This window comes from Bos indicus x Bos taurus, chromosome 10 (assembly GCF_003369695.1).
Source record: "Bos indicus x Bos taurus breed Angus x Brahman F1 hybrid chromosome 10, Bos_hybrid_MaternalHap_v2.0, whole genome shotgun sequence".
Taxonomy (NCBI): Eukaryota; Metazoa; Chordata; class Mammalia; order Artiodactyla; family Bovidae; genus Bos; species Bos indicus x Bos taurus.
Window position 1 is genome coordinate 76,200,931 of NC_040085.1, and position 24,367 is coordinate 76,225,297.

The following is a 24,367-nucleotide window of genomic DNA, read 5'->3' on the forward strand; positions in this document are numbered from 1 at the left end:
ATTCCTACCACATCCCCAAAAGAGAGAAAAACTCTCTTATCATGTGAGGTCACACCTGAGTCCTGGAGAACGCTCCACATAAAGCCAGGAAGGAAAAAGCTGCTTCGATATCACAAACCAAGCAGGAAGGTGGCCGCATCACAGTCTTGCTCAGAGGCTCCAGTGGAGAAGGTCCACTGAGTCAACACATGCCTTCTGCTTCTCTTTCTTACCTTTTCTTTGGCCCTGAGTTGGTCAAACATCTCCTGAATCTCGTGTTTCCAGTCATCCTGCAGGCAGTGGAAGGAGTCCTTGGGCATTTCAAAGAAACCAGACTCCTCTATGGTAGTTAGCTGGTCCAGGATACTCGTGAAAGATGGGCGTGAATGGGGGTCGGGATTCCAGCAATCTGCATGGAGCACACGAGTCAGGAAGCATGAATGGACAGAGGCAGACGGAAGACTTAGGATGTCACGTGACATCTGACAGAAAACCACCTCTTATTTCTTCTTCCAGAAACAGAGAAACTGGCATTGAGGGAACTCCCAACAGGGCTCAGGAGGTAAAGCAAGCTGCCCAGCATTACAGTCATCAGGAGTGAAACTGGAAACACAACACAGCAACTCTGCACCCACTCTGTTCTACTCATTTAGCAGAAGAAAGGCAAGTCCAAAGAGTTTTCTTGCGTAAAGTACAACAACCACAGTTTATCAAGTTAGCATAATACATGATTCCAGGCGTGACAATGGGTAGTTACACTTTGGGCCTCAATTTCCCATAAATAAATGAGCTACCGTCCCCCTCCTTGATGTGCTGATGAGATGAAAAGCACAAGCAGGGGGCCCAGAAAAAGTGAATTCTATCTTCTCTCAGCTCAGTCCCTAACTAATGGGGGGGCTACCTATCCATTTAACCTTTCTCAGCTTAGGGTTTCTCAGTGATAAAAATCATAGGGCCTAACTAGACGACTTTTAGAATTTTTCTCTTCTTAGATCTTCTTCATTTCTACACATAAGACACTGAGGTCTTGAAATAAAAGCTACTATTCTTATTTTGCATTAACTAATATACCGAAGCACTGCATAACAGCCTTTAGTTTCTAAGTTAAGCTCTACGGTCACTAGATGGACAGAAGGGACGGGGGTGACTCCAGTGCAGCAGGGTGCTGATATCATCTTGAGCTAACTCTTGTAACCATCTTTAGGATTCCTCCTGGAGTGACTCCTACTTCACCTCCTCTTCCAGTTACTGGTCATGCAGAACTGGCCACAGTCTACCCAGTGCTGACAGAAAGGTCAAACAGTCTCCAGTTTTGTTCCAGCCAGGGGTCACTCACCTTCCATGAGTTTGGCAAAAGGTTCCGGGCATGTAGAAGGAATGGGAAGGGCAAGCTTGTTCATGGCCACTCCATAAGCAACTGCTAAGCCATCGATTCCCCGGAAGGGCACCTCACCAGTCAGGAGCTCCCAAAGCAGCACCCCATAGCTAGGGAGAGGAAGAAGACAGAAGTCACACAATGAACCACAGCTGTAACTTCATTGAAATAGCTAATGAGGCTTTGACGAGCATCCCACATCTTCTCTAACATGTAGGGAGACTAACAGAACAGACATACTGCCGTAATATAAAAGGGAGGCCAAGCCCTACTGGCTATAAGCAAAAAGCCCTACTGGCTATAAGCAAAAACTCTGGAGTCAATCATACTCGGTTTCAAAGTCTTATTCTTCAAATTCCTCATCTGTGAAGTGCGAAGGACATGAGCAGTTGGACAAGGCTATCATGAAATGAATGCTCTATTGTTTAAATCATTGCTCAAGGGCCACAGCTATTCTGTGGTTGCTATTGTGAATGTAATAAACTGGATGAAGAGGAAGGCTCCCAGGAATATATTTTTTTCTGCTTTAAGAAAACTTTAGCTTTAATCACCAGATATATTATTTTCTTTTAAATTGTATGTAAGTATAGTTGATTTACAATGTTGTATTTAATTCCTACTGTATAGCAAAGTGATTCAGTTCCATTCAGTCGCTCAGTCGTGTCCAGCTCTTTGTGACCCCATGGACTGCAGCACGACAGGCCTCCCTGTCCATCACCAACCCCCGGAGTTTACTCAAACTCATCTCCATTGAGTCGGTGATGCCATCCAACCGTCTCATCCTCTGTCGTCCCCTTCTCTGCCTGCCCTCAATCTTTCCCAGCATCAGGGTCTTTTCAAATGAGTCACCTCTTCCCATCAGGTGGCCAAAGGATTGGAGTTTCAGCTTCAACATCAGTCCTTCCAGTGAACACCAAGGGCTGATCTCCTTTAGGATGGACTGGTTGGATCTCCTTGCAGTCCAAGGAACTCTCAAGAGTCTTCTCCAACACCACAGTTCAAAAGCATCAATTCTTCGGTGCTCAGCTTTCTTTATAGTCCAACTATCACACCCATACATGACCACTGGAAAAACCATAGCTCTGACTAGACGGACCTTTGTTGGCAAAGTATTTGCTTTTTAATAATATACACACACACACCCCCCACATGTATACTTTTTCATTTGGTTTCCACTATGGTTTATCACAGGATATTGAATATATTTTCCTGTGCTATACCGTGCCTGTGTGTGCTCAGTTACCAGGTCATGTCCAACTTGACCTCATGGACTGCAGCCCACCAGGCTCCTCTGTCCATGGGATTTTCCAGGCAAGAATACTGGAGTGGGTTGCCATTTCCTCTCCAGGGGAATCTTCCCAACCCAGGGATCGAACCTATGTCTCTTGCACTGGCAAGCCGATTCTATAATACTGAGCCACCTGGAAAGCCCATAGAATACGACCTTGTTGTTTATCCATCCTATATACAATGGCTTGCAATGCTAATCCAAAACTCGCCTCCCCTTTGGCAACTACACATCTGTTTTCTACATCTGCGAGTCTGTTTTCATTTCGTAGATATGTTCATTTGTGTCATATTTTAGACTCCACGTATAAGTGACATACATAGTATTTGTCTTTCTCTCTCTGACTTACTTCACTGCGTGTGATAATCTCCAGGTCCATCCATGTTGCTGCAGATGGCACTACTTCATTCCTTTTAATGGCCAGGTAATAGTCCATTGAATACGTATACCACACACATCTTCTTAAACCAGTCATCTCTTGATGGGCATGTGGGTTGTTTCCATGGCTATTGTAAACAGTGCTGCTTAGAACATAGGGGTGCATGTATCTTTTCAAATTACAGTTTTGTCTGGGTATATGCCCAGAAGCCTATTCAAAAGCAGAGACATTACTTTGCCAACAAAGGTTCATCTAGTCAACGCTATGGTCTTTCCTGTGGTCATGTATGGATGTGAGAGGTGGACTGTGAAGAAGGCTGAGCGCCGAAGAATTCATGCTTTTGAACTGTGGTGTTCAAGAAGACTCTTGAGAGTCCCTTGGACTGCAAGGAGATCCAACCAATCCATTCTGAAGGAGATCAGCTCTGGGTGTTCTTTGGAAGGAATGATTTCTTTGGAAGGAAAGTCACCTCATGCGAAGAGTTGACTCATTGGAAAAGACTCTGATGCTGGGAGGGATTGGGGGCAGGAGGAGAAGGGGACGACAGAGGATGAGATGGCTGGGTGGCATCACCGACTCAATGGACGTGAGTCTCAGTGAACTCCGGGAGTTGGTGATGGACAGGGAGGCCTGGCGTGCTGCGATTCACGGGGTCGCAAAGAGTTGGACGCGACTGAGCGACTGATCTGATCTGATCTGATCTGATGCCCAGAAGTGGGACTGCTGGATTATATGGCAACAGATACATTGTTTGTTTAGCTTTAGAAAAGCAGAGAGATGACCACCAGAAATAAACAGATTTTGTTCCTGCGAAAGATTTCTTGCAGTGCCCATTAGGCTGAGTAGATTCTTGCCCGTGACCAGCGCGAGTGCATCCATAACAGTGAACTCTGCCTAATTCAAAGGGGCAAGTTTCACAAGGGCGGACTGCAGTGGTGGAGCGGGGCAGGCTTCAAGTTCCCTCCCTACCTTCTAAGTGCACATGAAGAATTTCTTTTCATTTGTCCTTGGAGTTAGAGAACCAGGAATATAGAGTTTAGTGGAATAATTATCCTATGAATTCACAATCACAACCAGGCAAACTCATGTAGTGTTTAATCCTTCCAGGAATAACTCAGGAACAGAAACCACAAGGCCATGAGCAGTTGAAGAGGGTCTTTCCTTATATTTGCAACACAAACCTCAATTTTTCAGTAATACTCATCGGTAATACTCATCGACCAACAAGAAGACATATTAATTTTAAAAAGAATAATAAACCCAGTAACTATTTGACCATGGTACCTTGTACATACAGCATGCTAAGACATTTACAAGTGTCATCTTGAATCCCTACAACAAACCTGCAAGATAAATATGATCATTTTTCAGATGAGAAAAGTTAAGTTTTAGCCACATCTATTAAGGGCGTATATAGAGTAAGTCATAGTGGACCTCGACCAATTCTCAATTCTTTCTCCCTAGACTGCCCTTCTACCATTTTTCTGCTTGATAAACTCTGCTAATTATCTTTCAAGATCTGATTCAAATGCACCACCATTTATTCATTCATTTTAAACATCTACTATGCATCAAACTCAATGCCAAGCACTAGGATATAGGATAAAAATACACAGATCTTATCCACAAAGAAATCAGAGAAAGGAACAGAAAAAAAACAGTGCTTAGAATACAGAGAGAGACGTCACAACAGAAATACTATGAGGGCGCAAAGGAAGGTCACCTACATCAGACCAGGACAGAGTCAGGGGGCAGCTAAACCCTGAGCAAAACTTTGCTAAGGGAGGTAGAAAGGTCAGGGATCAGCATAAAAAAGGGTGTGGACTTGCCGTCAAAGGGCTCCAAGTGGCCTGGCATGGCTCCAAAGGAAAGCAACTTCTGTGCCAGGGCATCCCAGGGGTCTCTACAGAGGGACCCTCAGAGTGGACTGGCCAGTCTCCTTGGACAATGGCTTTCTCCCAGTGAGCCCTCCAGATACTATACATTTTTTTCATGTATTTTGACGGGGGGGGAAAAATAGCCTAGTAGACTGGTAGTTACAGGTCTTGTCTTGTCCTGACAGGAAGTTGGATTTTAGTCTGAGACTGATGGGAACAATTGGACGCTTCAGGAAGCCTTCCCTGACACCCCGACGTGTTACTCAGCCCTTCAGTTGTTTGTTTACCAGCCTGTGGTCTCCTAAAGGGCAGGGACAACTTGTTCGTAACCTTTGCATTCTCAGGGCCTTGCCCAGGCTCCGGTACGCCTACACCCTCACATAGTGAATGAGCTGATGCGTGGATGTAGGAGCGAGGGCACAGCCAGACTGTCCCGCAGGCTGCACCAGGTGCTGCAGAGTCAGCCCCAAATATCATCAGGAACTGCACCAGGGCACTTCCGGCCAAACCTCTCAGGTGACTTATCCAGACAGCAGCCACGCTGGGCAGCACCCACCCAGGGACCCCTACAAGTTCTAGGCACTGCTACCTAGATTCCATGCTAGAGTCATTCCCGTGTGTGTTCCTGGCACTACTGCCTACTCCTAGCCTGAGGAATGAAAACTCAATGTTCCCCAAACCCCTTTCTTCCATATAGCCAAAGACAATCGATATCCCAACCCTAACAACCTGGAAAAACAGGGTGTTTTCAAAGATCCAAACGTATCCAAAGATCCAAAAGTATCCTGTCTGTGTCCTCGAGTCCCGCCTGCTCTGGTTTTTACACTGAGTTCTACTCCAGGGTGATGTCTCAGGCCACCTGGAAGCGGGAGGAGCCACGGACCCTCCCCTCCAGCTTCCACAAGGGCAGCTCTGCTCTCACCTGTCTTGGTCCTTTGTTCATGGGCTTTCCACTCCATCTGAAGGGCTCCACAACGAGGAAAAGTGGGAGAAGTGCTGCTCAAGAAAGACTTAGACTTAAGTCAAATGCCTGCTTTACCACTTACAGCCGTGTGACCTTGAGAAAGCAAGTTCACCTCTCCAAACCTGTTTCCTCAACCGTGTAACAGAACTGGCAATCCCAACACCTCACAGAAGAGTTGCAAGGAACAAATAACAATAACTACCCTGCATCCTGAAACTGCCACCTATTGCTGGAAAATGCTGCGTGCTTCTCCACGGAAAGGGCCTGAAATGAGAAAGGGTCTGGAGGGGCACTAGCATTCAGGGAAGGAGCCCTTCTGGGGATGAATTAACCAAAGTGTTCCTCTGCCAATGTTCCTCTGTATTTTTATAACAGAAAGTGGGTGATATAAATGAAGGTTTGGTATTCCTTGGCAGGACTAGAGTCCAAAAGGGGGACTGGAGAAACACCCATTAAGTGGATCTGAGCCCCTGGGGAGAGGTACACATGATTTACCTTGGGTTTAGCCTATTTTCTTGCCCTCCCAGGGATAAGAGAAGGTCAAGAAGTCTGTTCAAGACCATTTACAAGTGGCCTCCCGGTACCAGCTAGCTAGAACTCTGCTTCAGCATCCCTTCCGCTGAGAGAACTGCCAGCTCTCACAGGGCTGCCAGTAATTTCCCAAGAGTCCTCAGAGCCCAACCTCAAACCCTCGGGAATGCACCCTGTGTCAATCATTAACCACCTTCAGAGGTGCAGTAATCCTTTCCACTGGTAATGCTGGATGTGGGGAAGGGGTGAAGGAAAGGCTGAGAGTGAACACCTTCCGAACCGAAGGTCAGCAATTCTGCACCTGTCCTGGGCCAGGGCTGTTTTTCTTATTAACCTGCATGGACTTTAAGACTGTCAGCTCAGGGGTCCACTCTCTAAAAGGAGACGGTGTTCCCTTGAATGGGCTCCTGCACTTGGTCATCAGCTGGGACCCCGCGTTGCAGGAACCACACTGACCGTTCAATAATCTTGGCAAAGACAACTGAGGTACCATACGTGAATGCACTTTGCAAACTGGGAGGTAGCATACAATTGCTCTTCTTATTGTTAACCAGACCCTCATTCAAAATGACAACATATTTACTAATTTATTTACAAATATACACATTAATATATTTATTGACATAATAAATACTTATTAACATGGCAATATGGGGACTTCCCTGGTGGTCCAGTGGCTAAGACTCCGTGCTCCAAATGCAGGCGACCCAGGTTCAATCCCTGGCTAGGGAACTAGATCCCGCATGCTGCAACTAAAGATTCCACATAGATCCCACATGCCCCAAACCAAAGATCCCGTGTATGACAACTAAGACCTGGCACAGCCAAATAAATAAGTTACTTAAAAATAAATATTAGAAAAAAACAAAGAGCAAGAATCATAAAAAATACACAAAACCATTTTTTTACAATAAGCATGAGCATTCATGTAAAAAAGGATAAATACAAAAAAAAATGGCAATATGTTCATGCTGCATTACAGTCAAAAAGTTAGCTCACAAAACAGAAATGATCCCATTTTAAGGGACGGGTGGGTGATCATGAGAACAGGAATAAATACACCAAAATGTCATCATAGATTATCTTTAGAAGTGCACTGTGGGTGATTTTCTTCTTTTCTTTCTTTTTCTCTTTTGTTTATCCATATTTTCTAATTTTTTTTCCTGCAGTGAACATGTTTTCCTTCTGTCATTTAAAAAACTTAAAATAATTAACAAAATGCCCCCACCTCATCCTACACACCACAGGCAAGGAGTCACCATGGGAGGATGCCCTCCGACTATCACCACTGCCCTCCCTGCACAGCACCATCAGAGGGTAAGAATGTCTTCTTGAGGGAGTCTGGGCCATTCTCATCCTACGCCCCATCACAGCCTGGAAGAGGTCCAGAGAACTATCCTTGAAGAACAGTGAGACACACTCTGCTGGCCCTGGGCACCTGGCAACTGCAGAGGCCCAAGGCCCTGGATGAGTTCAGCAGAGTGAAGGCAAGGTAGGAGAGCGCAAGGGAAGGTGGCTGGACTCAGGCTCAGCCCAGCATCTGACACTGAAACCATACCATTACCTCTCGCACTCAAGGCCCATAAGGTAGAAACGAGATAGGAATAAAATGATACCTGGAGGATATCAAGCTTGTTTTGCAGAAAACCAGGGAAACCACAGATACAGAAAACAACCTGCTGAGAGCCTCCTTCAAGGCACATTGAGGGACTAGGACAACCAGTAGTGAACTTAGATAATGAACTTCACACATTACAAGCTGAAAATCCACCTCACGTAATGTAGGGAAGCCCCCTGAATTTGCACAGGCATGAAGAGCAGTCAAGACTGTGCAGAGAACTCCAGAAACTCAAAATCACTTTCCACCAATCATTTCCTAGTCCCTTCCCCTCTTATTCCCTACTTCCACATAAATATCTCACCCAACAGCTGATTGATTTTTGTTGTTTAGTCACTAAGTCATGTCCTACTCTTTGTGACCCCATGGACTGCAGTACACCAGGCTTCCCTGTCCTTTACCGTCTCCTGGAGTTTGCTCAGATTGATGTCCATTGAGTTGGTGATGCCATCCAACCATCACATCTTCTGTCATCCCCTTTTCCTCCTGCCCTCCATCTTTCCTATAGCATCAAGGTCTTTTCCAATGACGTGCCTCTTCACCTCAGGTGGCCAAAGTATTGGATCAATTGATTAGGGAGACAGATCTGAGCACTGCTTCCTGCTTGGCTGCCCTACAATAAAAACTTTTTCTCTCTGCAAAAGTCTTGGTGTTAGGTCTTTCCATTATGCAGCAGGAAGCGAGCACACTTGCTTGGTCATAACACAGAGTAAGTAATTTTTAAATAAACATTTCTTGAAGGAGTAATGCATTATAAGTGAGTTTGGAAACCAGCTTTGTCCTGAGTTCCTAGACATGCTTTGGCCCTCTTGGGACATCCTACTAGGTCTCAGGCATCATGGGCCATGGGCCAATCCCCCTGGAAGAGGGGGCCCAAAGTGCAGGATTAAGAGTACACAGATGGTGAAGTGGCTGCAAGCACAGATTTTCAAGAGACACATATCTAGTTCAAATCACAGCTTTACCTCTATCACCTGGGTGAACCCAGGCAACTGAGTTCAATCATCTAAGCCTCAGTTATCTCATCTGTAAAGTGGAAATAAGAATACCTACTTTTGGAGTCATCTTCAAATTAAAGACAAGCTGCTTCCCCTGGATAAGCTCTCTTTCTCCTTTTCTGTGGGCTATAAATACAATACTTCTGCAGAAGTAACTGTCACTCAGATGTAACTGTTCGGATGAGAACAACATGCTGAGGGATCCTGAAAGAATCTGAGTTCCTAAACAATCTCAAGGGGCACAGCTGTCCCACCAGTTTGGACAGGCTGGACTACTCCTTGAAAAAGAAACACATTTCTTTCATTGGTAGGTCTCTTTGTAACAGCCAATTAGCTTAATACATCAACTAATCTAATTAGCCAACAGTCAAGCAATGAAAGTGTTAAGTTGAAGTGTATGAAATTGCTGTTTTTGTAGGTCAAAAACAGTTGAATATCAGGATATAGCTTAACCTAATGAGATCTGGTCAAATATTTTCTTCACAATAGCTACTTCACCCTGTAATTAATGTGCATGGAAATAAGATTCAATATTCAGAAGCTGTAAAGCATCATTGAAAGAAATTAAAGAAGGTCTAAATAAATAGAAAGATATCCCATATTCATGGATTGGAAGACCTAGTATTACTTAGAAGGCAATACTCCCCAAGGTGGTCTAAAGATTTAACACAATCCTTACAAAATTCTAGCTGCCTACTTTTCAGAAATGGACAGAAAGATCCTAAAATTCATGTGGAAATTGAAGAGATCCAAATAGCCAAAATAATCTTGAAAAAGAAGAAAATTGGAAGACTCACACTTCCTAATTTCAAAACTTACTACAAAGCTATAGTACTTAAAAACCAGGTGACATTGGCATAATGGTAGACACATAGATCAATGGAGTAGAAGTGAGAGTCCAGAAATGAACTCTTACATTGTGGTGAACTGCTTTTCGACACGGATGTCAAGACAATTTAATAAGAAAAAAACAGTCCTGTCAACAAGTGGTGCTGGGACAACTAGATAGCCACAAGAAAAATAATGAAATTATACCCCCACCTCACACCACATACAGAAGTTAAGTCAAAATGGAACAAAGACCTATACGTTAAGAGCTAAAATTATAAAACTCTTAGAAGAAAACAAAGGTATAAAACTTTATGACTTGGTTTCTTGGACAGGACACCGAAAAGCACAACCAATCGAAAAGCAGCTGATAAACTGGACACCAAACTTTAAAAATGCTTGTGTTTCAAAGGATAACATCAAGAAAGTGAAAAGAAAATGCACAGAATGGGAGAAAATATTTGCAAACCATGTACCCGATAAGGTTCTTGTATGTAGAATATATAAAGAACTCTTTCAACATAAAAATGGAAGGACTCAATATACCTCAATTTTAAAACTGGTAAAGGATTTGAACACATTTATTCAGAGAAGATATACAAATGACCAATAAGCACATGAAAAGATGCTCAAGATCATTAATTAGGGAATACAAATTAAAACCACAATGAGATACCGCTTTACATCCACTAAAATGGCTGCAATAAAAAAAGAACCAGTGTCGAGATGATATAGAGAAATTGGAACACTCGTGTGTTGCTAACGGTAAGCCATGGTAAACAAAAAAATTGTTTGGCACTTCCCAAAAAAGTTAAATAAAGAATTACCATACGACTCAGACAATTTCTCTCTTAGGTATGTACCCAAGAGAACTGAAAACATATGTTCACACAAATGTCTGTAGCAGCATTATTTACATTAGACAAAAAGTGAAACCACCAAAAAGTCCAACTAATGAAGGAATAAACAAATTGTGGTATATCCATACAATGGGATATTATTCAACCATAAAAAAAACGAAGTTCTGACACATGCTACAACATATATGAATCCTGAAAACATGCAAATGAAGGAAGTCAGACACAGAAGACCCCTTACCATGTGATTCCATTTATACGAAATGTCCAAAACAGGCAAATCCATCGAAACAGAAAGTGAATTAGTGGTTTCCAGAGAGTAAGGGTAGGGATAGGAGATAGTGGGGAATGACTGCTAATAGGTATTGAGGGCTTTTTTAAGTGATGAAAAATATTCTGCTTGTCATGGGTTGAATGGTGGCCCTGAAAAGGTACATCCAAGTCCTAATACCTAGAATCCTTATTTGGAACAGAATCTGCCCTATAGTCTCTGGAGAGAGTACGATTCGACTGACACCAATTTCAGACTTCTGGCCTCTAGACTAAAAATTTCTACTGTTTTAAGCCATCAGGTTTTTGGTAATTTGTTAAAGCAGCTTTCGGAAACTAGTAATAATGATGATTAGTGTAAAACAATGTAAATTCACCCAAAAAAACAACTGACTTAAATATATTTTAAAAGATACACCTTATGGTATGTGAATAATATCTCAATAAAATTTGGGAGAATGGCATTGAAACATGTATAATATCATATAGGAAACAAATCGCCAGTCCAGATTCGATGCATGATACTGGATGCTTGGGGCTGGTGCACTGGGACAACCCAGAGGGGTGGAGGGAGGGGGGTTCAGGATGGGGAACACGTGTATACCTGTGGCGGATTCATGTTGATGTATGGCAAAACCAATACAATATTGTAAAGTAATTAACCTCCAGTTAAAATAAATAAATTTATATTAAAAAAAAAGCTGTTATTTAAAATACACACACATACAAGCTCACTTTACAACACAGTGAGAAGCAACAACTTCATAGACAAAATATAATGATGATCTATAAGTCCTTTAAAGGACTTACAGATCTAAAGATGATCTAAAGTCTTTTCTTTTGTATACCAAGGTGATGCTACTGTCTCACAGCCATAATGATGCTTAGACTCTGCAGATGCTCATCCTCCCATTAGTGGGAACAAGATTTTTAGCTCTGTGTCTTTGTGACCTTTTGGGCTGACATTAACTAGAGGGATGGTTGGTCTAATCTTTGACTCTGCAGTTCTGGGCACATGCTTGAGACCCATCTTCCCATTTCTTTATCAATGCTCAATGGACAAGACAGATCCTTAACTAAAAGCTTAACTGGATAACTGGAAAGGATAATTTCCAGCCCACCCGGAAAAAAGAGACAGCGCAAACAATACTCACCAGCTGAAGAGCTTACAGTGAGAACAAGTGCATCAGTAACAGCCACTGATGCTAAGGAAGCCAGGGTGACCGTGGGGAAGGTCTCCAGGAGTGACTGGGTCCCCCACCATCCTGTAGGTCAGTACACACTGCCCTAGAATCTCCTGGTCTTTCTGAGGGATCAGTCACCAACACAAAGAAGCCTACATAGAACTGGTACCAGCCACAGCACTGGAGGGACTTCTGGTTGATGAGGCATTAGAAATTGTCATTGAGCAGTGTGGAATTCAGTATAAATTGCTCTAAAGAGGTCACCCAGACCTTCTTGGGGGTGCCTGGGATTCTGCACCAATTCTCCGAGGCATCTGTGCAGTGAAAATACACGTGGGGAAGGCTGACTGTTCACCTCTGGACCTTACCTCCACACGTCGCTGCCTTTGGAAAACATGGAGGCACGAATGACTTCAGGGGCCATCCAGGCATACGTCCCGGCCGCGCTCATCTTGGTGGTTCGGTGCCATTCCCGAGCCAGGCCGAAATCAGTGATCTTCAGAACCTTGTTGCTCAGGTCTCCATTCTCCACCTTCTGGAGGATCAGTACTGGACAAGGCAAGGAATATAGAAGAGACCAGAGAGTCTGCATTAATGACAGGAAACCACGCAATACACAGCCCTCCTGCCTTCCTCTGGGCCCCTCCTGCAGGCTCCGTCGTGCGGCTACCATGGGTGGATGGTGGAGCCACCATCCTTAAACACCTCGGATGCATCCATTCTAGTGCCAGGTATATTGCAGGCATGATCTTCAACCCTCACAACAACCTTATGAGGTAGATACTATCGCCATGGCTACTCTAAAGATGAGGAAACTGCAGTGCCACTAAATAAATTTTCCAAGGTTACTCAACTAATAAGGACAGGAGTGAAACCCCGGCAGCCTGACTCAAGAGCCTCCTCTGTTACCGTGACACCGTAGGGCCCCCTCACACCCCAGGACAGAAGAGCAGGGGGTCACAGCTGACTCTCCTGAGGAGAAGCTCCCCGGGCTTCCTGTCTCTTCCAGGGCACTCCTGGGCTTTCACCATCAAGAGTGGAGGTGCTTTTTGGACTTCTAAGGTTTTCAGACAGTGTCTGAACAGTTTCCCTGAGCCTCTGCAAGTGACTTTATTTAAAGTCTTATGAAAGCATATCTTTTGGGCAGAGATTTTCCCCTAAATTTGAGCTCCTGGGATGTGAGGAAGCCGAGCCTCCATTTCCACAGCTGGAACAGTTCCCAGGGCCCCTGGGTTAGCACCCCTCTGAGGCCCAGATGCTGAACCACCTAGAGTTCAGAGCTCTGTGCACAGGATTTCAGAGAAGGAGGGAAGATTCTCTCTGGCGTTCAAGTCTAAATGCGAAGAGCAGGAGAAGAGGGTGGGTTTTAGCTGAAGTCAATCCCTCAAGTCATACAACTGTACTTTTCTTTTCCTGCCCCCTAAACCGTGCCCAGCACACGTCCACTAAATTGTTACACAATGAAAGGATGTGGGTCAAAGTTTTCTATGTCAATCCCTCAAGTCATACAACTGTACTTTTTTTTCCTGCCCCCTAAACCGTGCCCAGCACACGTCCACTAAATTGTTACACAATGAAAGATGTGCATCAAAGTTTTCTATGTTCTGTGTGCGTCCCAGAAAATCAGCAGTAAAGAGAGACTGTTGTTGTTTAGTTGCCAAATCTTGTCCAACTCTCTGCAACCCCATGGACCGTAGCCCACCAGGTTCCTCTGTCCATGTAATTTCCCAGGCAAGAATGCTGGAGTGGGTTGCCATTTTTTCTCCAGGGGATCTTCCTGACCCAGGGATCAAACCCATGTCTCCCGCTTGGCAGGTGCATTCCTTACCACTGAGCTACCAGGGAAGCCCCAAAGAGGGATGACAAGCAGCTATAGGGATAGAAGCACAAAAGAAAACAGCTCCAGCCACTCCCTGGATCTAATGGACTAAGTTTCTTTCCTCCATACCCTCTCCCCTGCTCCCCTGACCCCTGACACACCCCCGCCCACTCCAAGCTTCCAGCATCCTGAATGGGTCCCAGCCTTGAAATGCTTGGGAGATTAAAACAAACAACTGTCTCTATCTCATCTAATCACAAAAATCTTCCCAGATTCTTCTGTGCCTCTCTCCCCTTCTCTGCGGGTAGAGAGATAACAGACTAATAAGCACTCAGACTGCTGGGGAAGCGGCACCAGAGAAGCCACCATGCCCGCCCCAGTGGCAGTAACTGGTCACCGAGCATTTCTCTGAGCCACCTGTAAATCGAAGACTCTGGGAGAGCCCTTCCCCTTACAGATCCAATGGGGTGACAGGATTGGACAGGTGGCTGGGACGGGGTGCAGTGGGAGGAGCGTTATGGTTTCACAGTGCTTCATGAGTCCAGCTGAGCTTTCTCAGAGCCTATGCTGGAACAGGAAGGCAGAGAAGTTTAGATGCTATGACAGGAGACTGACTTTTAGAAATGGGATGGCCTACTGAAGGTGATTTTCTAAATATATTAGTCTCTGGATGGCTTAAGAGGGATAGTCAAAAGATGCAAACAGGCAAGAGGCAGCCCAGGGCAGTTTGTGTAAACTGGAATGCCTTTAGACAGTGCCCGTCCAGCCCAGCTCCACCTAATCTCCATGACTCTCTGCGGCCTTACACCCAGATGACCTCAAGCATCTGTTCTAACAAGTTGGGCCCCTGAAGGCATGGAAGTTAGAAATCTCTGGCCTAGGGGTCCTGCCCACAGCAAAGGAGAGAGGTTATAATCCTGGTAGTCAGTAATTCTAGCAGATGGTTGCAGTCAATGGTTCTCAAGAATAGTATCCTGAAATACTGGTATCTACCAAATATGTATTACTATTAACAATCAAAGCAACAAAATTTGTGAAAGCCGTTTTTTGGTAGTTTTTTAAAACTGAGATGAAATCCACATAACAGAAAATTAACCATTTTGAATTGAACAATCCAGCAGCATTTAGTACGCTTGCAATGCTATACAACCACCACCTCTGTCTAGTACCAAAACATTTTCATCACCCCCAAAAGGAAACCCCATATCCATTAAACAGCTATTATATGCAGAGTACATCATGTGAAATGCCAGGCTGGATGAAGCACAAGCTGGAATCAAGATTGCTAGGAGAAATATCAAGAACCTCAGATATGCAGATGACACAACCCTTATGGCAGAAAGCAAAGAGGCACTAAAGAGCCTCTTGATGAGGGTGAAAGAGGAGAGTGAAAAAACTGGCTTGAAACTCAGCATTCAAAAACTAAGATCACGGCATCTGGTCCCATTACTTCATGGCAAATAGATGGAGAAAAAGTGGAAACAGTGACACACTTTATTTTCTTGGGCTCCAAAATCACTGCAGACGGTGACTGTAGCTGTGAAATTAAAAGATGCTTGCTCCTTGAAAGAAAAGATATGACAAACCCAGACAGTGTATTAAAAAGTGACACCACTTTGCCAACAAAGTCTGTATGGTCCAAGCTATGGTTTTTCCGGTAGTCATGTATGGATGTAAAGAGTTGGACCATAAAGAAGGCTGAGTGCCGAAGAAGTGATGCTTTTGAACTGTGGTGCTGAAGAAGACTCTTGAGAGTCCCTTGGACAGCAAGGAGATCAAACCAGTCAATCTTAGAGGAAATCAACCCTGAATATTCACTGGAAGGACTGATGCTGAAGCTGAAGCTCCAGTACTTTGGCCACCTGATATGAGGAGTCAACTCATTGGAAAAGACCCTGAGGCTGGGAAAAATTGAGGGCAGGAGGAGAAGGGAGCAGCAGAGGATGAGATGGTTGGATGGCATCACTGACTTAATGGTCATGAGTTTGAGCAAGCTCCAGGAGATGGTGAAGGACAGGGAAGCCTGGTGTGCTGCAGTCCATGAGGCCACAAAGAGTTGGACACAACTTAGCAAGTGAGCATTATCATCACACATCATCCCCGTTCTCCCCTCTTCCTAGCTTCTGGCAACCACTAAATTGCTTTCTAATGTTTCCAAGGTTCACCCACATTGTAGCTCACACCAGTACTTTAATCCTTTTTTGTGACTGAACAGTATTCCATCATATGTATATACCATAATTTGTTTCTCCTTTTGTCCACTGATAGACATTTGGGCTGTTTCCATCTATTGATTATTGTGAATCTGCTGCTATAAATATATGTGCACATATACTTGTTTGAGTGCCTGTTTTCCATTTTGGGGGGTGTATACCTAGGAGTGGAATTATTAGGATATATGGTAATTCTCTGTTGGACTTTCTGAGGAAGCACCAAATTATTTTCCACAGCAGCTGAACCATTCTTCATTCCCATTAGCAATGTATGAGGGTTCTAATTTCTCTGTATCCTCACCATACTTGCTATTTTCCTTTTCCTTTTTCTTATTATAGTCATCCTACTAGATGTAAAGTGGTATCTCACTGTGGTTTTGATTTGCATTTCCCTAATGACTAATGACACTGAACACCTTTTCTCATGCTCGTTGGCCATTTGTACGTCTCCTATGGAGAAATGTCTGTCATTCTTTCGCTGAGTTATAAGTTCTTTATATATCCTGGATTCTAGACCCTTATCAAACACATGATTTGCAAATATTTTTCCCTCTCTATAGGCATTTTACTTTCTTGATAATGGTCTTTGATGTACAAAAGTTTTTAATTTAGATGAAGTCCACTTCACCTATTTTTCCTTTTGTTGTTTCTACTTTTGATGTAATACCAAAGAACTGCCAGATCCAAGTTCATGAAGATTTGCCCCTATGTTTTCTTCTAAGAGTGTTATGGTTTCAGCTCTCATATTTAGGTCGTTAATCCATTCTTAGTTAATTTCTGTATTCATATGAGATAGGGGTCCAGTGCAGTCTTATGCATGTGAATATCCAATTTTCCCAGCACTGTTTGCTAAAAGGGAAAGCTTTACTTTTTAAAACAGAGTGGAGCATAGTTTCCTCCAAACATGTTTTCCTAGGTAAGAGAGAAAGGTTATATTCATAGCAGCTTACTTATCTACACCACTGCTGTGAGCCCATTCCAAGCGTCTACTGCTGACAAACACAGATGCAGCAGTAACAAACTACTGTGGTTTTACTTCTTGGAAAACTTAACGATCTTTTATCAAAATCTGGTGAATTCCATGAAAGCGTATCGTATAAACCCCCCTGTCGTTGGGGGTGCGGTAGAACAAATGCTGAAGACTAACAAATACAAGTCAAGAGAGGTCTGGCCAGGCAGAGGAAGAGAAGAAAAAGATGCACTGAACTCAAATCCTAGTGATTAATCAGATATAGGGGCTTGACACAGAAGGAAGACATCTCTTGTCTTTCAGATATGGATAATAAGTAGAATAGCAGTACCCCTAACTGAGAAGTTGAAAGACAAACCCATTTGAGGAAGCCAAGTTCAATCTGGGACATAATGGGCTAGGGTGACATTAACAAGAGTCAGTGAGAATAGAAAAAAACAAAAACAAAAACAGGCAATCTAAATTCCAGGCTTGACATTTTCCATGCAACGCTTGTTAAGTTTCATAAACTCTGCATCATTATTCCTGCTTCTATAAAACGAGGATAAAGATTAATGGCAATACAGTGATAAGGCACCCACCAGAGTGCCTGACACATAAATAAATAGGCACGCAGGACATTACAGCTATCGTTACCAGTATTATGATTAAGGGTCTCATATGTATGTGGAAACCACGGGACTCTGAGTTCAAAGTATTGAGAACTCTATTGGAAAGCCTGGCAGGCCCTGACACATAATAACCATGCAATACGTCTTTACTGTATAAATACATGGGCTTCTCTCATGGCTGAAACAGTAAAGAATCTGCCGGTAATATGAGAGACCCAGGTTCGATCCCTGGGTAGGGAAGATCCCCTGGAGAAGGGAATGGCAACCCACTCTAGTATTCTTGCCTGGAGAATTCCATGGACAGAGGAGCCTGGTGGGCTACAGACCATGTGTCACAAAGAGTTGGACATGACTGAGTGACTAAATCAAATGGTTGATTAAATAATAATGATAGCTAACCGTTATTGATCACTTATTATATACAGACTTAGCTCGTTTCATTGTACTTCGCCTTATTGTGTTTCATGGATACTGTATTTTTTAAACAAAATTGAAGATTTGTGACAACTCTGCATTGAGAAAGTCTACTGGTGGCATTTTTCCAACAGCATTTGTTCACTTCATGTCTCTGTGTCGCATTTGATAATTCTTGCAATATTTCAAACTTTTTCATTATTATTATGCTTATTATGGTGATCTGTGATCAGTGACATTTGTTCTTACTGTTGTAATTGTTTTAGGGAACCATGAACCATGCCCACAAAAGATGGCGAACTTAATTGGTAAATGTTGTGTGTGTTCTGACAGCTCCACCAGCTAGCTGTTCCCCCATCTCTCTCCCTCTCCTCAGGCCTCCCTATTCCTTGAGACACAATATTGAAATTCGGCCATTTATTAACCCTACTATGGCCTCTAGTCAAGAAGGCAATGGCACCCCACTCCAGTACTCTTGCCTAGAAAATCCCATGGATGGAGGAGCCTGGTAGGCTGCAGTCCGTGGAATTGCTACGAGTCAGACACGTCTGAGCGACTTCACTCTCACTTTTCACTTTCATGCATTGGAGAAAGAAATGGCAACCCACTCCAGTGTTCTTGCCTGGAGAATCCCAGGGACAGGGGAGCCTCGTGGGCTCCTGTCTATGGGGTCGCACAGAGTCGGACATGACTGAAGCGACTTAGCAGCAGCAGCAGCATGGCCTCTAGGTATTCAGATGAAACTCTCTCACTTTAAATCAAAAGCTAGAAATGATTAAGCTTAGTGAGGAAGGCATGTCAAAAGCCAAGACAGGCCAAAAGCCAGGCCTCTTGCATCAGTTGTTCAAATGGCGAATACAAAGGAAAAACTCTTGAAGGAAATTAAAAGTGTTACCCCAATGAACACACGAATGATAAGAAAGCAAACAGGCTTATTGATGATATGAAGAAAGTTTGAGTGGTCCAGGTAGAAAAATCAAACCAGCCACAACATTCCCTTAAGCCAAAGCCTAATCCAGAGCAAGGCCCTGCTGCTGCTGCTGCTGCTAAGTCGCTTCAGTAGTGTCCGACTCTGTGCGACCCCATAGACGGCAGCCCACCAGGCTCCGCTGTCCCTGGGATTCTCCAGGCAAGAACACTGGAGTGGGTTGCCATTTCCTTCTCCAATGCATGAAAGTGAAAAGTGAAAGGGAAGTCTCTCAGTCGTGTCCGACTCTTAGCAATCCCGTGGACTACAGCCCACCAGGCTCCTCCGTCCATGGGATTTTCCAAGCAAGAGTACTGGAATGGGGTGCCATTGCCTTCTCCAGAGCAAGGCCCTAACTCTTCAATTCTATGAAGGCTGAGAGAGGTGAGGAAGCTGCAGAAGAAAAGTGTGAAGCTAGAAGAAGTTGTTTCAAGAGGTTTAGGGAAAGAAGCCATCTCCATAACATAAAAGTGCAAGGTAAAGCAGCAAGTGCTAATGTAGCAGCTATAGCAAGTTTTCCAGAAGATCTAGCTAAGATCTTTAAGGCAGGTCACTCCACTAAACAGCAGATTTCCAGTGTAGATGAAACAGCTTTATAGTAGAAGAAGCTGCTACCTAGGACTTCCATAGCTAGAGAAGAAAAGTCAATGCATGATCTCAAAGCTTCAAAGGACAGACTCTTTTAGGGACTAATGAAGTGGATGACTTCAAGTTGAAGCCAGTGTTCATTTACCATTCCAAAAATCCTAGGGACCTTAAGAGTCATGCTAAATTTACCTGGATGGGTACCAGGCAAGCCTGGATGACAGCACCTCTGTTTACAACATGGTTTACTGATTATTTTAAGCTCACTGTTGAGACCTACTGCTCAGAAAGATTCCTTTCAAAATATTACTGCTCACTGACAATACGTGTGACCTCCCAAGAGCTCTGATGGAGAAGTACAATGAGTTTCTTATTGCTTTCACAACTGCTCACACGACATCCATTCTGTGCCCCATGGAGCACGGAGCAACTTTGCCTTTCAAATCTTAAAATTATTTAAGAAATACACTTCTTAAGACTATAGCTCCCACAGTGATGTATCTGATGAACCTGCACAAGGCCAATTAAAAAACTTCTGGAGAGGATTCAACATTCTCGATGCCATTAAGAACACTAGTGATGTTCAAAATATCAATATTAACAGGAATTTAGAAGTTGGTTCTGACCCTCATGGATGACTTTGAAGGGTTCAAGACTTCAATGGAGGAAGTCTCTGCAGATGTGATGGAAAGAGAAGAAATAACATGAATTAGAAGTAGAGCCTGGAGACATGACTGAATTGCTGCTGCCTCATAATAAAACTTTAACAAATGAGGAATTGCTTCTTAATGGATGAGCAAACAAAGTGGTTTCTTGAAATGGAATCTACTTCTGGTGAAGACTGTTGAAACAACATAGGTAGAATATTACATAAAACTTAGTTGATAAGGCAGCTGCAGGGTTTGAGAGGACTGACTCCAATTTCATTCTACTGTGGGTAAAAAACTATCAAACAGCACTGCATGCTACAGAGAAATCATTTGTCAAAAAAAAAGTCAATCAATCCTGTAAACATCTGTGTCTTATTTTAAGAAATGGTACAGCCACCCTGATCAGTCAGCAGCCATAAACACTGAGGCAAGACCCTCCACCAGCAACAAGATTATGACTCACTGAAGCTTCAGATAAGGGTTAGCATTTTTTAGCAAGAAAGTATTTTTAATTAAGGTATGTACGTTGTTTTGTGGACATAATAGACTACACTCAATAGGCTACAACACAGTGTAGCCTGTGTTTTATATGCACTGGGAACCCAAAAAATTCATGTGACTTGCTTTATTGTGATACTTCACTGTGGTGGTCTGGAACCAAATCCGAAATGTCTCCAAGGTACAAGCCTGTAGTGGAGTTATGCTCTTTACATGATGTATGTAAAGAGCTTGCCATCACCTTGCTGCTGCTGCTGCTGCTAAGTCGCTTCAGTAGTGTCCGACTCTGTGCGACCCTGTAGACGGTAGCCCACCAGGCTCCCCCGTCCCTGGGATTCTCCAGGCAAGAACACTGGAGTGGGTTGCCATTTCCTTCTCCAATGCATGAAAGTGAAAAGTGAAAGTCAAGTCGCTCAGCCGTGTCTGACCCTTAGCGATCTCATGGACTGCAGCCCACCAGGCTCCTCCATCCATGGGATTTTCCAGGCAAGAGTACTGGAGTGGGGTGCCACTGCCTTCTCCATGCCATTACCTTAGTTAATCCTTAAACCAACCCTATAAAGTAGGCATAATTATTTTCCCTATTACACCTGTGCTGAAACAGACACAGAGAGGTTAAGTCAGCTGCCCACAGCAAGTGAAGGATGGAGAGGTGTTCCGAAGCCGGATCTCTCTTCACGTGTTGTGCCATCCAGAGAACAGGAAGAAATCCTATACATCTTTATGGCTTAGCTCAATTTCCACCTGATCCCTAATGCTGTCATTAATCAACTAGTCTTCACTGCTTTCCTTTTTCATGAAGTATTCCTTCAGCACCCAAAACCAGTACCATATAATTTAACACTATATACTATTTTCTTAAAGATTTTTAAAGATTTTTTTCTTTTGCTGCACCAGGTCTTAGTTTCTGACCACTAGGTCTTAGGTATGGCATGTAGAATCTTAGTTGCAGCATGCAGAATCTAGTTTTCTGACCACAGATGGACCTCCAACCCCCTGTACTAAGAGAGCAAAGTCTTAACCACTGGACCACCAGGGAAGTCCCCTATATGCTTCTTTTAATTATTCCCAACTGCTGCATGTACTTGTCTCATCATTCCCTTTAGAATGTGATGGAATATAATTTCTAGAAGGCAGAAACTCAATTCTCTTTTTTCTGAGACTCATGCCAACGCCCCTCCAGGAACCAAGCAGAGGACCATGCTCTCAGAAAGAACCGACCCCTCGCTGGTCCCTTATTTCACTGAAGCAGTCTCTGTGCACCTTCTCAGACTATCCACTTCCTCATCCTGTTGCTGCTGGGGCTGGAGGGACATCTCTCCTACATTATCCTACCGTGAAGCACTGAGGGGAGCCGGGTGGGTACCAGGCAAGACAACAAGACCAGAGAAAGGGGGACTACCTCAGCCAGGGTTACTGGTGACGAATACATCCTGCTGCTGTCAGGCGGGAGGGGGGACCCAAGGATAGATAAGATAGAGATGTTGTCCTTAAGCGCCCCCTGCATGATGTATGCAAAGATATGTGACAAATCTGAGGATCAGCTCAAGACGACATGTGCGTCAACTGAGGGCTCACGTTTTACTCTATCTGCAGTAAGATAATCACAGTTTTCCAAACCTCAGTAAACCAAGGACACTATTTCCAGACAGGCTACCACCTATATCCATTTACTTAGTACTTTTCTTTAATCTGACTTTTTAAAAATTACTAAAAGAAGACATTTTATATCATTATTTTAAGTGGAAAAAAACAAATATTCTCCTAGTATCAGGTAACCTGTGCAAATAAATAAAATGAGAACAAAAATTAATGTAAGTTTTAGCAGATCCTGCACTAGTCAAAGTTCTGAGTCTAAGACCAGGTGCCTCTGTTAGAAAGAAAAGGGTTAGAAAGGAATAAAGGCAAACTCGCACCAAAATGAATCTTGATCCTCCATGAATTCAGAGAGGGTGAATGACTTTCTATGGGATTTGATGTTCTCTAACACAGACCACCACCAAGGATCTCAAGTCCATCCCCCGCTAGAACAACAGAGGGAGAAGCGAATGAATCAGGCAGGGGGGCCACAAAGGACATTGAGAGTCCAACCAAGCATCATTTAGCTGGAGGCCAGGCTCTCCAAACTTGGCATAACTGAGGAGACTTTCCCATATGTCCTAATGGGAAATTGAGCTTTGGTTGATGAGTTATCATTTTGAGATTCCTTATTAATTATTCATCTCCATTAGCACAAGGGACTTTGAGTCGCTAAATGTTCACCTTGGCTCCAAGGTTCCCACATCCCCAAGCTTTCATTTAGCCCAAATGATTCAACATCATCTCTCCCAGATTGAATAGGTCCAATTCTGTTTTGAGAGCTGTGTTTTGCTTGGTTTAGTTTTTTTTTTTTTTCAAAGCTTACTGTCAAGTATATATACACATGAAAGGGTGTATAAAACACATAGGATTTAAAGAATAAGATAAAAACCCATCTGACTCCATCCAGTCCCTAGAAGTTCCACATGTTCCTCTCCATCACATCCCTTCCCCTCTCTCCAGATATCTCACAATCTTGACTTCTACTGTTGTTCAGTCACTAAGTCCTGTCTGGTTCTTTGCGATGCCATGGACTGCAGCACACCAGGCTTCCCCGACCTTCACTATCTCTTGGAGTTTGCCCAAACTCATGTCCATTGAGTCGGTGATGCCCTCCAACCATCGCATCCTCTGTTGCCACCTTCTCCTCCCGCCCTCAGTCTTTCAAGGCATCAGGATCTTTTCCATGAGTTGGCTCTTCTCATCAGGTGGCCAAAGTATTGAAGCTTGAGCTTCAGCATCAGTCCTTCCAATGAATATTCAGAATTGATCTCTTTTAGGGCTGACTGATTTGATCTCCTTGCTGTGACTTCAGTTATTCGCCCCTGTTATCTTACCCCCTATGTATACATCTGTGAATTAAGATGTAATTTAGTTTTGAAAAAGCAAGTGACAAGCACAAATGTAGCCAGGTGTACTAGTTTCCTGGGGCTGCTGTCAAATTAACACAAATATGGCGGCTTAAAACAACAGAAATCTACTGAATCTCAGATCTGAAGCAAGACCTCTGGTCCAAAATCAAAGTGTTGGCATTCCCTACCTCCAAAGGCTGTAGGAAAGAACCCTCCTTTGCCTCTTCAGGCTCCTGGTGGCTGCCAGCAATTCTGTATTCCCCCGCTTAGGGCAGCATGACTCCAATCTCTCTACTGGCCATCTGCCCTCTGTGTCTGTCTCTGGTCCTCACATGGCATTCCCATCACTGTGTGTCTCTATCCAAAATTCTCTCTTCTTATAAAGACACCAAGCATTGGACAAGGGCCAGTTCTCATACCACAGGACCTCATCTTCACTTGATTACAGAGACCCTATTTCTGGAATTCCCTGGAGGTCCAGTGGTTAAGACACCCTGTACTTTTGCTGTAGAATGTTTGAGTTCAGTCCTGGCTGGGGAACTAAGAGGCCACAAGCCACGTT

The 24,367-nt window shown here is 43.7% G+C and overlaps 1 protein-coding gene across 4 annotated transcripts in view; it reads right to left on the reverse strand.

Annotated features, from left to right (window-relative positions):
* Positions 1–24,367, reverse strand: part of MAP3K9 (mitogen-activated protein kinase kinase kinase 9) — a 79,803-nt gene that overhangs the window by 18,731 nt on the left and 36,705 nt on the right. For all 4 annotated transcript variants that reach the window (XM_027552300.1, XM_027552303.1, XM_027552301.1 and 1 more), the window contains exons 3-5: positions 12,517–12,697; positions 1,316–1,464; positions 213–388 (exon numbers count right to left, since the gene is read on the reverse strand). In XM_027552300.1, the coding sequence (XP_027408101.1) occupies positions 213–388; positions 1,316–1,464; positions 12,517–12,697 (506 nt within the window). The remainder of the gene's footprint in view (positions 1–212; positions 389–1,315; positions 1,465–12,516; positions 12,698–24,367) is intronic.